We start from the raw sequence: 17,980 nt of genomic DNA, 5'->3' as shown, positions 1-17,980 counted from the left end.
GCAGGTGGGCCACACTAGAACAAGAACTATAGTTGGAGAAGATGTCATCCCTAAAGTTAAAGGATAAGATTGTGGAATAACGGAAAGTGGGTCCTGGGCTGTCCAAAATAACTTCTGCTTTCAGCACCTGTGCTTCCTTCCAGCACTCGCAGCATTTCCACCCTCCAGTGGGCCTAGCTGCTGAACACATAATAAAGCTGCTAAGAACAAGGAAGACTTGTGCGGGTCGCGTAAAATAAGAAGAAAAGGTGAGCATGTTTTCAAAACCTAGAGGAGGATAGAAGAGGGTCAATAGCACATTGTGTGCCTTTGTCCTTCTCTAAAGCCTAACACTGATTTTGAAACAATTCCTAGTGTCAAACTTTGTGGCCACTTTATTGTTTATATCAAGTTTTCCTGAATCTTGCCTCATTATTTCAACTCATTCTCCCAGAAATCTATCAATATCCACCTGCTGTTGCCCAAGGAGTTTATGCCAGGTGACAGGCAGGTAAGTATGGATCAAGTTTAACTCTCTAGTTTTGTTATTACAGCAGAACCAGAAGTAGGTTACTCACCTCAGACAACCTATTTTCCAGGATCACAGCAAAACAACAACAGCAACAACAAAAGAACAAACCAACCCAGAAAACAAAAACCTCATCCCTAATCCATCTTTCTTTATCCAGTGCTGCATTTCTTTTTCAGTTCCCAATACCTTAACATCAAGATAAGTTGTCACCAAGCTCATCTTGACCTCAGGCCTGCCATGTCTGCTACTTAGGCCGCCCACTGACAAGCACTTTTCCTGTTCTTCCAAGTTTATCTTTTTTCCCTCAAATCCTTCTTTTGTCCTCCTACTAACACCAAACTATTGGCAGACAGTCCTTAAGGTTGAAATTATCCAATAATGTTGGCTCCTTCCCTTCACTCCAGATAGAATTCCAGACTTCCTAGAATTCCCCAAATCCCAGAAATCCCCAGACTTCTCAGATTCCCTCCTGTGCTGCCTCATTCTGTGGTGCAACACACCTGCACACACACCTGCACACACACCTGCACAGGCACCTGCACACACACCTGCACACACACTAGCACCCATAACATTTATTTTGCATGTGCTTCTTAAATCTTGGTAACCTTAACAATTAATAAAATTTTAAAAGCAAATGAGAAGTTTTGAAGTCTTTCATGAGCATCAGGTAAATAGGTGTTGCGAGCATTTTCTCCAAGATATTTCTATCCATGTGACAGCTTTTGTCCTGAACAATTTTTCCAAGAGAAAACAGTCTTGGAAGCCAGAAAGAGAGGGAAATCTAAATACACTAGAGAAGCAAGTGGAGCCGCTTAGCTTTATGTTTTTGATAGCAAAGGGATTTTCTATGGAGAAAAGAAAGTTTATGGAAAGTTCCATGAGTGGAATTTTGAGGCATAAAATGGAAGGTTCCCGATTTTTTCTACCAACCTTGACACAGGTTTAGCTGGATCTCTGAGGTTTGGGTTCTGTGAGATAACTCGGAGTCTTGCAAATATATTTTCTGTCCTTCCTCAGTTTCTTTAAGTCAAGTTTCTGTTTCAAAAATGTCAAAACTGTTTAGTGTCAGTAAGTTGTCCTGCCTGCCTGCATGTTTACATATTTTTAGAAAATGAAACCTTTCCTGATGAGGAAATTTCCAGTTCCTCCTTCCTGGGTGATTTTATGAACTTTAATCTTTCAATGAGCTTTCTACAGTGGGCAAGAAAACAGTGAGACACTAGCAGGCACTGGTATCCCTAGTCAGGAGACCTTAGGCCAGTTTATCTCATTAAAGAGAAACTTGTGGTTTCCTTGAGAAAACCATTTTTCAAGCTCTCTCTTGAAAGTTACTTCCTAGGTTAGCTAAGAAAATAAAACCTGAGTAAATCTCACCCTGGATATAAATGTTAAGCTACAAAGAAACTCTTAGCATCTCTTCCCCCTTCCCCAGCCCCTTTCAGGGTATCTCTGAACTTGACTATTAGATGCTTGTGTTTGTTACATCCTGGGCAGAACCTCACATCTGCAGCCTCCCTGACACTCCTAAGAGTCTGTGGATTGTCTTCCTTCAGTTCCCAGAGAGAAACTGCTTAGGAATCCACTTACACATTAGCTGTGCCAGATGTATTCTTTGACATCAATGGCTTTCTTACCCCCATGTCCTCATCTGTGACCTACTTGCTGTAGTAAAAATGGACTCACAGGTTTAGTCTCAAAGGTATTCCCATTGAAATATAATCTTTTAAAATAGATGATTTTGTATTGCTTGGATTCCCAAACAGGACTTTTAACCATCTTAACCCTTCCCCGGTGGCATAGTGACTTAACATCAGACATGATCTCCTGAACTAGGATTAGTAAACAACTCTGTTGAGACTCTGAGAAGCAGTCAGCAGGGGCTTCCACTCCAAAGAGGTCAAAATAGCACAGGAAACCACTGTCTGTCTTAGAGGCTTGAAAGTGTGCTGATTATTGAAGCTCTATAAAGTAGTTAAAGGGGAGGGGTGAGTTTACACTTCTGTATCTGATAGTAGGAGGGTCTGCTTAGATTCAGTGAGAATATAGCTCCATCTCTCCGTGTCCAAGTGACGAAAACACACAGTTCACACTGGGCACAGACTGGAAGCAAGGCACCGTTTTCAATTGTTTTTTGTTCTTATGATTGCTTATGTATTCTGTTCTGCCTGTATATTCTCCTGTCTGGGTGTTTAATTTTAAGTTTCCTCTCCATGGTGTTGAGTCCTTTGCTGGTTTTCAGACTTTTTGCAATATTCCTGTCACCTAAGTTTTCCTTTTGTTTTCTGTGCATTATGATTCATACTGGTAGCAAAATTACAGTTATGATGTAGCGATAAAAATAATTTTACAGTTGGGTGTCTCCATAGCATGAGGAGCTGTATTAAAGAGCTATAGTATCAGGAAGGTTGAGAAGCAGCAACTCAATCCATTCTGAGTTGTCTTCTGAGTGTTTTATAGCTAGTGAGAGATAGGACATCTAGTCTTACCTTCTGTGTGTGTGTGTGTGTGTGTGTGTGTCTGTGTATAAAGTGTTCTCCTTTTGTGGTAATCATTGTAAATGGAATTATTTGGTTTTTGTTTCATATCACTTGCTGTGGACACATAACAATATTACTAATTATTCACATGGATTTATACCCGGCAACTTTCCAGACTTCATTAAGTAGGTGTGTGTGTGGTGTGGTGTATGTGTGTGTGGGTGTGTGTATTTAAAATAGGGTTGTACCATGCTGCATACATAGCTGGTCTGGAACTTGCCCTAATGACTACACTGACCTTGAACTTGTCACAGTCCTCTCTGCTTTCCCTCCGGAGTGCAGGACCGGAAGGTATTATGACCGTCATGCATGTGCGGGCTACAGAGTTGCTTCTCAGGACTAACTTTGCTGGATCCTGTTTTCTGAAATGTCCTCCGCTCCTATACCTCTCAGTTAATCCCCCTAATATTTCATCCTAATTTCCTGCTTTATAAAACACATTTTACTTCCTAAAGTGTAACTTAAACGTAGTATTTAAAAAAATTGTACTGTAAGTATACATTTTGATGACTCTATACAGTCTTAGTTCCTGCCAACTTTTAAGCTTGGTTTTGATGCGTTTGAGTCTTGGCTATGAGTCAGGCCTCTGTGTTTTATAATAGTGCTTCTCATGGTGCATCCTGTGCACAGGGCAGGGCACAACACTCAGCATGGGTAACAAGCAGCTGCCCAATGCCAATACTGGTGGCAGCTCACATCCTGAGTCCTTAACTTTTATCCCTGTCTCTCTAACATATCTTCCTAATGTATTTTTGAATTAGCCCATCCGATTTCCTATTATATGCAAATAAATAATTCCAAGTTAAAACACAATATAATTTCAGGGTTTTTTTTTGTTGACTTTTTTGGTTTTGTTTTTGCAGAATAGTAGCAGATACTTAATATGTGTTGAGTTGAGCTGAATTAAAGTCACATGTTTTCCTGAGTTCAACTTATCTAAGTAACTTGCCGTACTGATTGACTTTGATATATGCGGTAATTTTGATTGATGTTATTTTAAAATTATTATTTCTCAATATAAAAGGCTTGCTTTTTTTAAACTGAAGAGTTTAGGAAAAAAATTTCATTTTAGTCTATTTTTGTTATTTAATTAGAACATGATTAAACAACATTTCTCCCCCCCCCCCGCCCCGCCTACTCTTCTCATGTCTGACACTCCATTCTCTCCCAAATTTATGGCTTCTTTAAACTTTATAGTTCCATATACATATACATTTACCAATAAAATGTAATCTGCTGAGTCAAATCAGGTCAGGGTTGCTTGCATGTGTGTCTCCAGGGCCGAGCACTTGGAATTTGATAGCCAATTAGAGGGCTCATCCCAGGGCAAGACTAATTCTCCCAATCTCTGCAGTTAACTGTCAAGGAGTGGGCCCCGGTGAGATTTCCCTCATCTGCACCAGGATGTCAACTGTCACTGGAAGTGTTCAGGTCTGGTTTAGGCTGCCATGTTGTTGAGACTTCATGGGTGTAGCTACCCTGTCATAGCTAGAAGGCACAGTCTCAAAGCAGTCTTTCTGGTCCACAGCCCCAATAGTTATGTGAAGTTGGCTGTGTTTACAGCACCACACATGGTTTCCCTCCTGCTAGTCAGGCCAAAGTTTAATTGCTTTACTGTTGGTTATTGCCAAAATGTAAGTGCCACCACTTTCGGTATGACTTGGCACGCTGGTCATTAGCCTGGTTCCTTGTTATCACAGTGAACAGAATTTAGGAAGCAAACATTCTAAAAATTTCAGGGAGCTGGAGATATTTATGTGTCATTTTCTAATTTCTAGATTTATTGCTTCCAGTTGAGAAGAAACTATTGCTATATTGGTTCTGCTTGTGAAAGATTTTTCTGCTTTTCTTTAGGTTTTTCCTGTACTAATTCAGATGGCTGGGTTTGTCCAGGAAAAATAACTTTATAGAGAGATGTTCAAATCTCTTAAACATGTCTGCTTTTTATTTAAATCTAAATAGAAACCCTATATTCTCACTTTCAAACTATTCAAAAGACATTTATATCTGTTGCTCTGTATGCTGGACTCCTTTCATACATGCAGGAGAGAGATACTAGTACATGTCTATGTTCAGATATTGTACTGGGATTAAATAAGTTAACACATGGGATTAAATAAGAAAAAAAAAGACCTTAACATTGTGCTTTGAGTATAAAAAGCTCTTAAATAGGGCCAGGTAATATCTTCTTTGATCGTTTCTTGTCCTGTTGCTGCACGTAGGTGTCTGACACTGAACAAGGAAGCGCAGTGTGAATTTTGTGGCCACCAAGAGCCTCGGTTTTAGAGATCAGAAGATGATCAAATTCTAGTTCAGCCATTCAGTGGCTAAGTGCTTTAAAATCTACGTGAGGGCTCAGATATCTGTAAACTGTGTCTTTCTTGGGGCAGGCTCAGCAGTTAAGAGCACTTGCTACTTGCTCACAATGATCTGTAACTCAGTCCTAATGGATCTGACACCTTCTTCTGGCCACTTGGCATCCATGGCACTACATGTATACACATGCAGCACACAGATATATATGCAGAAAAAACAACCATACACATAAAAACCCAAAACTGTCATACAAAAAATAAATAAATAAATAAATAAAATTGCTACCCAGGAAGAAAAAGAAAAAAATGTAAACTTAAAAAAACAAAATCTTAGGAAGCTGTTCAAAAGATTCAATAAACTATAAAGCATGGGAACTAGCAAGTGGTGTTTAGTGATTCTTTTAGCAAGGCAAATTTAAATTTCTATGGGGTATTATTCATTCTTACTGCAGATCTATCACAAGTAATGACTGCAGTCCCTTCTCCTCTAGGTTCTCAAGATACATATCTTAGTAAATGTAATTCCGAAAAAACCTGATCTTCAGAGTTAGATTTGCAAGAATCACATCAGATCGATAACTTCATAGCCAGAATAAACGTTTCCCTTGTTCAAGTAGATGAAGACCAGAACATTGAGGTTGGCTGCCAAACACCTCCCCTCTGCGTTCAGAGATGTTCTCTGAACTTTCTTATCTGCAGACAAGAAAAACCGTTTGGGTAAAGGTCAATTTACACTGCAGTTGCACGGTTCAGTTTTCCACTCCAGGACCAGGCTAGACAGCAAACCAGAAGATGGCTCATCCTCAGAATGAGAGTCTTTTCTCACCAGACTTTGCAGCCTGTCTTAGCAGCATCTGATTTGGGATCTTCACAATGGAGACTTTGGGCCCTCCTCCCTCACCAGTATCCCTCATCTGTTCTTTCTCCCCGCAACCTTGCACAAACCCTTTTCAATCAATGGGCCATGGCGCACGGGCTTTGATCCAAGCCCACAGGCAAACAAACCCTCACGCTTTAGGGAGCACTGTCTGGCTCAGGCCAGCCCACACGCACGCGGAATCGGTCCATCCTCGGAGGCCAATCGGCTCTCTTCACGCTGAGGCGTCAGCCAATCCCAGCGAACACACGTTTCTCCGCTAACACTCTATGAAGGCCCCCAGAGGGTCCGCGCGGGGCGGGGCTGAGGGCGTTTCTCGCCTTGACCCAAGCAGCCTGCTGCCTTCTCATTGGCTGTGGTCGGAAGGCGCCCCGCGTCTATTGGCTGCTTCCAGCCGCGCTGGGCGGGCTGGAAAACAGCTCGCCGAAACGCGCGGTGTTGCAGGAGCAGCGAGCTACCCTTTCCTGGACCCAGCGACTGCCTGGCATCCTCCCGTACCGGCCGGAAAGGAGGGCGGTCGGCCGAGCAGGGTCGAGCAGGGCTGAGCGAGGCCGAGAGTTTCCTGGAGCTGCCCCCAACAGAGGGGAGAGTGATGGCTGACCCTGAGAGCCGGTGGTCACAGAGTAGCAGGTGAGACCGGACCGGAGCTGCCCCTGTACAAGGGCCGCGAGCCCCGCGGACCTCAGTTTCCTCCTCTGTTAAATGGTAACAGTAGTATCGCTCCCTGGGCTGTGGGGAAGGTCCTGAGGAGCATGCTCCCCGAACACTCTTCAAAGGCTATCTCCTCTCATCAAGTTTCCACGGGGACAGGGTCCTCGAGGGACACTTACTTCCTCAGTCCTCAGTAGCTTGCAAGTCCATGTTTTAACACAAGAAAGCTACTGCTGCGGATTTCCTTCATTTCCGCTTATGGGAGATTATTTGAGGGTTGGAAATTCTGAGCTAGGATAGCAGATAAATACATTGTGGAGGTCAGGCTTTTATGTCAAACTTGGGCGAGTCTGTGGATCAGCTTTCAGAGTTTGTTTTTCAAGACTGACCTGTAAATTCCGATCAAAGAGCTTGCTTTGGAAATTTTGTTCTCTCGCTTATTTGCCTTTGGGATCTTGAGCAAATAACTTTTCAATTGCAGCATCCCCTTAGCGATATTCGCTGGATTTTTTACGGCTGTCATGACACAAACAGAAGCAACGCCATGTGAAATTACCAGAAAGACTAAACACATAGGAGTACATCACTACTTTAAAAACCATTAAAACAAAGAATGAAGGGCATTAAGGACTCATACACTACATTAGATTCAAAATTCAGGTTGTGGTATCATTCGGATAATAATACCATGTTGCACGTTGTAAAGAGTGTTAACCTTGCTGGGCTGTGTGTCGCGGTGAGCATTTGGAAGAGGGTCATTATACACACCACAGAAGGGCATAATCATTCCGCTAAACTGCAAGGCCAGTCTCAAAAGCGAAAAACTACTGTTCTTGACTTGAGTTAGAAAGTTAAAGTGCTGGCTCAAGATGGGTTGGAAACTGAGCGTTTGTGAACACTTGTACATTACAGTGTACAGTAAGGTCTTCGTGCGCTGTCTTGTTGAAGCAAGTCTGTGGCTTGTTCAATTGGCATAATTCACATAAATACTATGTTAACTGATAACTTGAAGGTTAAAAGCTCTGAGACAGAGAACCTTTAGCAAAGTGTGCTAAACTACAAAGAACAGATCGTTTACGGGGATTCTGCAGGCCAGTTTTCTGTATGTGAGTGAGTGTAGGTGCGTGTGGATGTCAGAGAACAACATCGGGGTCACTTTGGGGACTTTTAACCACTGAGCCGTCTCGAGGGTCCTAAAATGTCTCGTGTTTAAAAGGGAACTTAGTGCCATTTCATGGTGGAGTAAACTTGAGAACAACTGGAAATGCTAGTCACAGCCGCGTTGCTGATGCACACACAGCATCAAGAACAAGCCCAGTAGTTTCCACTCAAGAAAATATGGACTCCGAGAACATCAACATGGGATTAGCTTCAGTGTGAAGCAGACAAGGATTGCCTCTTGTCTTGAGGATTAACAGGATTAGATGACCTTTTAGGATTAGATGGAATGGTCGGAGTTTGTTTTAATTAGGTGGCGCCTCTTGTCTCTGTTATGCTGGTTCTCAGTAGAAGGTGAGAAAGGAAAGGATTGCACTGGTGAGAGGAGATTGAGAGCAGTATTTAAAGGCGTTTCCACCGCTGAAGACTGCAGGGTGGTAACGTGTGTGCTTTGCTTTCCGTTAACCTGCTTTTATCAGGAGAAAGCTGACCCCTGGCCGACTCCAGTACGGCCTTCTTCACTCTACAGTGTTTTAAGAGGTGTTCCAACAAACACATTGCAGCTTGTACACTTACCGTGATTGGTCCTGGGTTTCCATGCAGGAATTCACCACTGAGTGAAATTCTTCAAGGATAAAAATAACCTCTGATGTTATATTTACTTCAGTCTCTGCTTGCTTCCTCCTTCAGCATCCTTAAAGGGGCTGTTTGTTGATGAGAGTTTCTAGAGTTTTAGCTTTATAATTGTCATGGAGATTTATTTAAGGGATGGAATAAGTCAGGTTTGAGAGCAAAAACTGTGTCTCATACATTTCCATTGTTTAGAATCGGGTACTGGATACTGGCAAACACTTAGTAGCTTCACCTGGAGAAGCTGTTCATTGTGTCTGGCAATTTTGTTGTTGTTGGGCAGTTCAAACATGATTGGTGTAAGTAGCAATCCATATTTTCTTGGTTGGTTTTCAGAAAGAGCACCACCCTGGGCAGCTATGTTTTATGTCCCCAAAGACTACAGCTAAATGGTGCTCTCTAAAGGAATAGTACAGTGCAGACTATAAGAAAACGCCGGAGGGGAGCTAACCAAGATGGTTGGTCAGTCCATCAAAAATGCATAGAAACAAGGCAGACACGCTCAGCTGCATGTGAGCGGTGTCAACACGCTTCCAAGTGCCTCGGTGAGCGGTATGGGCATGATCACCAAGACAAATGTCCCAAAGTTCCAGATTCTTGCCTTCGTGGGTAGCTTGTGTCGCTTACGTTGCCCTCCTGACTTTGTAAAAGCTGATGTTTGGTTATGATGATGGTAACTGTCTATTCCATTTGATTCCTATCAAATAACTGAAAAAAAAAGTTCTTATCTGCCACCCACAGGAAGCTAGCAGGAGACCTTTGGGTTTACAGACTGAGGCTTAATCACAATGATCTCACTACTGGACAGGTGTCTTTTATAAGCCCTCCAAGACTTTGCCCTTGTTATAGCCCAGCCGTTAGCCCAGCTGTGAAAGTGGTCGTTGTACTGGCTGTCAAGGTGGCAGGCTCCTGAGTGGCAGGCAGTGTATATTTTGACTGGTAGACTTTTGGGGTGAGCTCATCCACTTTCAATGGACAGGTAGGATCGGATCTCTACTTACACATTTTACATCACTTTTATGGACCTCAAGTGTTAGGTAATTGAATTTTTCATGTATGCTTTCTCATCTTTCTACTCGGTTTTAGTATTTGAGATGTTTGTACTCCACACTGTGTGATATTTAAATATAAGCTACAGCTTTGATTTATTCCTGTAACCTTTAGGCTTTAGATCTATACGCCTCAGCTCTGGTTGGAAGACAGAACTGTTAATGAAGCTTCTGCTGGTTTCATTTTTTAGCGATTTGATGGTTGTAGCGGGCAGTTTTGCTCTGCTGACTTTATACAGGAGTAGGAAGGGTAGGGATACTGTAGGAATTACGCTAAGAAAACGGAAGCAGCATCAAAAGACGGTGAAAGAACACCGATTCTTGTGTGGGAGAAAAAAGCCATTTCAGCAGTGATATTAAAAAGCCTACTGTGTGCTGCATGGTGTTGTAGGTGAGTGTTAGTGGAGCATATGAGGAAGACCCTTACTCAGCTAGTTAGGTAGGATGATAAAGAGTAGAATCGTGTATGAGTACATACATTCAGACACTGCTAGGCACAGTGAGAAACAAAAGAAAGATTTAAGTTACTTGAGAAGGCTCTGGTTAGGGTGGGAGCTTTAACTGCAGTTGGCATTGTATTTTGTCCGGTCACACTAAGATTCGAAGTCCAACACTCTAGGCAGAGAAGTCCCAGGTCCAAAGATCAAAAGCCTCCACAAGCTTGGCCTGGGGAGCACAAAGCCCTAGCAAATGAACCCCTGGGTAGTGGGGAACCTTAGCATGAACAGAAATCTCTGGTGATTTTGTCAGACGATTCACTTCACGGCCTTTTGGTTTGAGAATCTGGGCTCACTTGGCATTTAAAAAATAAATTACTAAGAAAATGCTGGGCAAATAGAGATGAGCCATCAGGTCAAAGTTCTTGCTAGGCCTCTGCGTGGGTCTCTGGATCTGCGTGGCGAGAATTAGAGGAATGCTTGAGCCTCAACTGTCTACTGATAAGAGAACCACCTCTGGATCTCCTGCCCTTTGTCTCTTTTCTGTGATTTTATATGAGTGATTTCAATAACAAAAAGTCTTGATTATTATTCCCAGCTATGTGGGTTTTTCTTCCCAAGGTTTCAGGAAAAACCTCTACCTCATCGGGAGTGGGTGGGGTTCACGCTCTCTCAGGAGAATCTATTCGGAATGATTTGACTTATCCCAGTATTTGCTGACGTGAATCTTGGTTTCTAAAACAGGAAGATCAAGATGGAAGGACTGTCTGATGTTGCTTCTATTTCAACTAAACTTCAAAACACACTGATCCAGTATCACAGCATTGATGAAGATCAGTGGCGTGTTGCCAAGAAAGTGGTGAGTAATTCCCGTTTGGGTATTTAGTGTGTGGCCAGAGAATTGTCTGATGACTTTTAAAATCTTGGGAAAAATATATGTGATATGTTTTTTGCTGATATATATGTGTTGGATGGATGTACAGTGATTAATTTAGCAAATGGTATGGTGGGTTATCTTACAGAGAAACGAGCCCAGTAGCTCTTCGTTAGACTTGTTCATAGGTTCATGGCCACAAGAGCAGTGAACAGTTTCCAAGTCAGCAAAGAAGGTGGATCATTGTCCGTGTAGTGAAGGATGGTCATTGAGTGTCTGCACTGACATCAGTCGTGAAGAGCGTGTGCGTGGCCAGTTAGTATTCCTCTTCTCCGTGTGACGTGGCCAAACTGAGAGCCTTACTTAAGTTTAGAATCCAGGCTCTTCTCTTGTTCTCTAGTTAGATTTATATGTAAAAGTCAGATTGGAAATGAACTGGGGAAAATTTGGGAACAAACTCAATACAGTGTAGTCATAATAAATGTGAATTATTTTTAAAAAATGCATGGATAGTTTCAGAACAAAATATTTAATGTTCCTGATGTCATAGACTGAATGCATCAGTAATAGTAAATAGCCAAGTTTGGAAAGGAACAACTCATAACAGCCACCAATATGGTACTACCATTGGACTTTAAAGTCATGGAAACTCTAAGCCACTGAAAATCTTTAAGGTACAAGATGTAATTACAGTTTGATACAGGAGGAATTCAAATGCAGGTATCTCTGTGACATGAGCAGCTACTATCTGAAAAAAATGCTTATGTTGTTTTGCAATGCAAAGTTAAGCAGTCTGAACGTCCGGGATTACTTTTGAATTGGAGGGTCTACCTATGTGATTATCAGCATGTACTGTCTTTGTTTTTCTAGAAAGATGTAACAGTTTGGAGAAAACCCTCAGAAGAGTTCAGTGGGTATCTGTAAGTAATGTTCAGTTTTCCAATTCTCATATACAGGATCAATGTGAAGTTCAGCTTTCATTTTTGTGGTTTTAAGCACTCTGAGCAGCAGTGTGATCATATGAATTCAGGGCCTTAAGAATGGCCAAATGCTCTGTAGGTTGAGTCGGACATCAGTAAAGCAGTAGGCAGACACAGACCTAAGCTTGGGAGCTCTGCACACATAGCCTTGTAACATTGGTGGGTGTGGTAGTACGTTTTAAAAATTATTGTTTTGAGACAGGATGGACTGGAACTCACTATTGTAGTGAGTCCTCATAGTCATGTGGTGCTTCCTGCTTCAGTTTCCTATCTGCATGAACTCCTATGCCTAGGTAGTATTCTGTTAAAAAAAAAATCTCCTTGAAAAGCCCATCAGTAAGAAAATAGTGATTTAAGCATTATGAATATTAAAAACTAAGCATCTTGTTACTAAAATTTGAAAACATCTGCACATGATAAAGTGTTAGTAGCCTTTAAATATTATGTTTTAAAAGAAAATGCTCAAACTATAATACAAATCGACGAATACTTGGCACAAACATAGGCTTATTTTAAACATACTTTGATTAAAATGTTTTTACCTAAGACACAATTCTTCTCTAAATAGTAGTATTATGAGTAACTTTGAATCTTCCTTCTCTCATAGTTAAAGATGAATTATGCCTATAGTCAAGAAAAGCATGTTGAATTTTTTTTCCTAAGCCAGAATGGACAGTTGCCATATGGAATTACATAGAATGTTCAAATCCTTAGGACTCAGCCCTTTTTAAAAATGAATCTGCTGACCCCACTTTATAGATGAAAAATGTTCTGCAGTGCTATCCCAAAGATACTATTTCCAGGAAGATGAGTTGTACTGTTTTTGACTTGAACAGGCAGATTGGAGTTGAGTCAAGCATTGTAAGCAATCTAGGAATTAATTCTTTCGATCAGTAGTTCCCAGCTGAGGTTGAAAAACGTGGAAAGTACTAAGGGAGAGCCATGCTCAGAGACTTGTAAAGGTTTCCGGGAGTGGATAGTTTGCTTCAGACTGGAAAGAAGAATAGATGTTTCTTCAAGAAATGAAGGCAAATGAATTGTCTCTGCTACTTAAACATGGATGAGAAGTTGACTTAGGGAAGAAGTTGCTCCTCTCCAGCTAGAGCATCAAGCTTGGGATGTGGAGCCGTGATTTTGAATGGAGCTTCAGTTCCAAACAGAGAAATTCAGTGTTGCTTGCCCTGGCCTACCCCGTCCCTCCTCGCCTTCTCCTCACAAGGTTTTGAATTTACTGGAATAATATTGTGAATGTTGGGAGTGATACAAGAGAGTTTAAAAAGGGGCTCTATTGGGTTTGCACATAGCTTCTTGGAGTTCCTGTAGGTTGTATACAGTTTGTTATAGTATGCAGCTTTCTAGGGAGAGACCAGTGGCCAGGCTTCAGCTCACACTCAGAAACGTTTTAAGTTAACTGTGTGATAGTTTGAGGAGTGAATGAAGTGTTATCTTGTTAGTATATATCTAATTACAGTGAAGCGGGGTCTATTAATGTTTTGGATTAGCCTAACGTGAGCTTTGTTCATCTTCTATTAAATAATCATTTTCGTATTTTTAAAGGAATCACTCATATATAATCTCTAGAATAACTGTGCATTTGTATTTATTATACATATCTCTTCCAAATCTACATCTAAAAAGTTCCTAAAAGCCAGTGTAGTCATGTGTGGGTTCAGTCTCTAACATTACAAGGGACTTTAATCCCTTTCCGTAATGTCCCTTGAGCCTTAGGTTTAGAAGTTGTTTTGAGATGTATTCCTAAAAATGATCTGAAGAAGGATAACTGCATGCCAAAGTGTGGGGAAAGTCGGGAAGGCCTTAACCTAGCATGAAGAACCACGGGCAGCTAAGGAATGCTGAGAGTAGGAGAGAGACCCAAGGGAACAGCAAGTCCATTGTTATCCAGTACCAAATGATGAACCCTGAAAAAAATCCATACAAGTAATGTATAGGCTGAGCAGGTTATAGTTAGGAGTACATGTGTATGTACTTGTATGCATATAACAACAATTACTGAATTTGAAAGAGAGAAATGAGGTCTGTATGGGAAGGCTTATAGGGAGGAAGGGGAAAAGGAGAAAAATATACATGTACTAATGTTTGGGAGTAACTAAGCCATGGGCAGTATTGAGTGGAAGTTGTGGAATGTCCTGTAGACTGTTTGGGGTGATAATGTGAAGGGACATCACTGTATCTGTGATGACATTATCATAACCTTTAGTTTTCTAATTTGATTGAGGACAAAGGACATAATTTGACAAAAATAATTGGTAGAACTTTTATCTATTAGACAAGTTGTTAGGATTTAATTTTTTTTCCTTTATAAAAAAACCTCCATTAATTTTTGCTCTCTTTTCCAGTGTTAGCTGTACGTTGAAATGTTAATTGAAAGGCCTTTGTTTTGTTTTTTTATCTTCTAGATATAAAGCTCAAGGAGTTATGGATGACGTGGTCAATAATGTAATAGACCATATACGCCCAGGACCCTGGCGCTTGGACTGGGACCGGTTAATGACTTCACTGGATATTTTAGAGCACTTTGAAGAGGTATCTGTTTAGTAACATTACTACAGAGAGAGAGAGAGAGAGAGAGAGAGAGTTTATGTGTGTACGCGCACTTGCATGTGTGAGTACGTGCATGGCGGAGAGACAGAGAAATAGAGACACCACATATGTATATCAACATTTCTATGTACTTATATTCATTACATTAATTGAGAAAAGTAGTCATAGCAAAAATACCACGGGAGAGTCCTGTGCTGCCTTCAAAAAGTTGAGTTTCCCCATTCTATATAGTTCTTTATTTATTCACTTTTTTTTTTTTTTTTGAGAAAATATCTCACTGTATAGCCTTCACTGGTCTAAAACTTACTATGTAGACAAGGCTAGCCTCAAACTCAGAGCTCCACCTTCCCTTACATCCTGAGTACTAAGATTAAAGTTGCATTTCCTAATTTTAATGAGTGTTAGGGTTTCCCCACTATACCTCTACCTTTGTTGCTTACCAAAATTTTCATCATCTTTAATTGTAAAATGTAAGGATTTAAAATCTCAAAGACAAAACAATACTACCCCTGTATTTAGGTTTCCAGTTTAAATGTAGATATTTTCCAGTGTTATTAAATTAAAATCAAAGATCAGAGATCAAAAGTGCTGCCTAAACAGCCGTCTCGCTTGTAACCCTTCATTCTGTATATACAGTAGACCCATAGATTTGGCGTCTGTGATTGAATTGGCCATCTCTAGGTAAGTGCAGACTTAGATACTGAATATTTATGTCTCTGAATTTTTATATATCATTATCATGGTCATAAGGTGTAATTGACATTTAGGAAAGAGATTATCCCTTCCAGAACCACCATGGGAATCGCCATCCTAGTGTGAGAACATTGTGAGTGTCAGTCCGTACTAGGCACTGATCTTGATCTTGGTATACAACTCTGTTTCTAATGGTGACCCCAGTCTTGCCTTTTGTCTTTTTCTAGAATTGTTGTGTGATGCGTTACACCACTGCTGGGCAGCTTTTAAATATTATTTCCCCGAGAGAGTTTGTTGATTTCTCCTATACTGTGGGCTATGAAGAAGGACTTTTATCTTGTGGTAATAACTTACAAATTTTATTATTTCTTTATGCGTGCTTCAGATACAAAGTTTTTACTCTGGGTCTTTCTTGATAAGACTTACATTTTTTAAAGATTTATTTATTTTATATATATGAGTACACTGTTGCTGTCTTTAGACACACCAGAAGAGGGCATCAGATCCCATTACAGATAGTTATGAGCCACCATGTGACTGCTGGGAATTGAACTCAGGACCTCTGGAAGAGCAGTCAGTGCTCTTATCCTATGATCCATCTCTCCAGCTCCAAGACATATTTTTTAACCCTCAGTTATTGCTAGTTTTTGCTTGTTTGTTTATTTGGTTGTTTTATTGTTTTGTTTTGTTTTTAGGCTAAACTCTAGCATTAAATGATAGTGCAAGAATTAATGATCGTATAAGGACGTGGGATCTTGAAGTGTTTCTGTGGAAATGTTTGGGTTTGGGGAGGCAGGAGAGAAAACCTTTACCATTTAATTGAGGGTATATGTTGTTTCATATTATTATTATTATCATGGGGACTTTTTATTTTTGTGTTAGTTACATTTGTTTTCTGATAATTTCACACGCTATTCCTTCCTGCCCTGGCCTTCCTCTGTATGGTGTTTTTCCATATTCACATCTCTGTTTTGTTTTGTGACCCACTGAGTTTAATAACCAGGGCCATCTGTGTGACTGAAGTTTAGAACTATCTCTTAGAGCCTGGTGGGCTCAGCAGCGGGCTCACGAGTGGTAATGGCTTCTCCTCTCCCATAACTTGTTAGTGTTCAGCACTAAGGGGTAGGTAGGGTCCCATGAGCCTCTTCTCCACTCAGGTGTTGACAGGACCAGGTTTGTGTGGGCTCGCTGAAGATGACTTCAGTTGTGAGTTCAAGACTATAGTAGTTGTTCTGAGCTTATGGGGACTTTGAAGCCTCTCCCCCTGAGGCCCTGCTACTGGAATGTTTCCTGGGCCTTCCAGTTATAAATGATTTGTTTAAGGATAAACCCTCAAATATGTCTGTTAAATTTTTATTCTCAGTTACCTAATACTTTGTTTATAGCAGAAACATGACTGGTTCTGAGAAAGGGATCCAATAACTGATATTTCATTCATTTCAAACTTCAAAACAGTTTCTTGGTATATGTACACACACACACACACACACACACAAACACACACTTAATAACTTTAAAGAAAAATGTTCTTCCTTGAATTGTGTTGTCTTTCTACAAAAATATTGCCACTAGAGGCCCCCTGTTTTTAAGGTATGTAGATAAATTAATACTTATGTGTAGTGTACACTTGAGTTGTTTATCTCACTGGCAAGGACTAAAGTTGGGCGTGCCTGTGCCTGTGGGAAGTGGTTCTGCTGTCATGTTTCTTGTTCTTGTCACTTAGTGGCCTGGATGACACTATGTCATCTCTTCTGAAGGGATTAGAATTTCCCTATTACCTATCTTCCAACCCTCTGCCATTGTTCTCTTTGGTAATTAATCATCTTTCTCATTTTACCGCGCTCAAAACTCCTGGGGATTAGTTTTCATTAGTATGGATAGGAAGAAAACTACTTAAATAACAAATCTAATCATATTTTTTAAATGATAGTTTTGGGCAAATACCGGTTACTGCTATTAACGATATTTTTAAAACTGTCTTGTAGGGGTAAGTGTCGAATGGAGTGAGACAAGACCAGAGTTTGTCCGTGGCTATAACCATCCCTGCGGCTGGTTCTGTGTTCCGCTCAGAGACAGTCCGAACCAGAGTCTTCTGACAGGCTACATTCAGACGGACCTGCGCGGCATGATCCCCCAGTCTGCGGTAGACACGGCCATGGCAAGCACGTTAGCCAACTTCTACGCTGACTTGCGGAAAGCCTTACGAAAGGCTTGATGGGCTGTGGGTTGCTGACTCTGCTCTTCCCTCTCAGCTCCTCGACCCGTAGAAGTCATCAGTTCCTGCCTGCTGCAGCCTGTGGACATTGGAGGTGTTGTAGGCTCCGTAGTACAATCCCGTTTTCTATTCTAAGCGAATAGCTGTGTAAATAGGGCATTTACAATTTCTTAAAATTTTTATTTGCACCTCGTTTGGTTGTGAAAGTGTCTGTAAATGGAAAGGATGGAATTCCAAGATGGGGCCCAGGGTGAGTGTTCACAGGGGTCCATCCAGGTGAGTGCAGTGTTCACACGGGTCCAACAGCACCTTAGGAGGAAGCTTCTGCTGCTTAGAAAGTACAAAATGTGCAAGCTCAATGCCGTTCATGTTATTTTTGGAGCTTTTGAACTTTTTATAAAATTATAAAGGTTCCTAATGTAAATGTGTTTCTCTTGCTATGTTCTGTGAGTTTGCTGATATTTTGGACAAGAGGAAAAATTCCTCCA

The 17,980-nt window shown here is 41.0% G+C and overlaps 1 protein-coding gene across 1 annotated transcript; it reads left to right on the top strand.

Annotated features, from left to right (window-relative positions):
- Window positions 1-6,753: 6,753 nt before the first annotated feature.
- On the top strand, window positions 6,754-17,492 carry STARD4 (StAR related lipid transfer domain containing 4; the record flags this gene model as incomplete). The annotated part of the gene is made up of 6 exons (XM_080919910.1): window positions 6,754-6,873; window positions 10,913-11,027; window positions 11,913-11,962; window positions 14,440-14,566; window positions 15,505-15,619; window positions 17,263-17,492. Exons 1-6 carry the CDS (start codon window positions 6,836-6,838, stop codon window positions 17,490-17,492), a joined length of 675 nt encoding a protein of 224 aa, XP_080776036.1. The 5' UTR covers window positions 6,754-6,835.
- Window positions 17,493-17,980: the final 488 nt, after the last annotated feature.

Source organism: Micromys minutus (genome assembly GCF_963924665.1).
Source record: "Micromys minutus genome assembly, chromosome: 8".
NCBI classification, from domain to species: Eukaryota; Metazoa; Chordata; class Mammalia; order Rodentia; family Muridae; genus Micromys; species Micromys minutus.
Note: the sequence above shows the minus strand (reverse complement) of the source record. Positions and strands in the feature narration are given on the sequence as shown.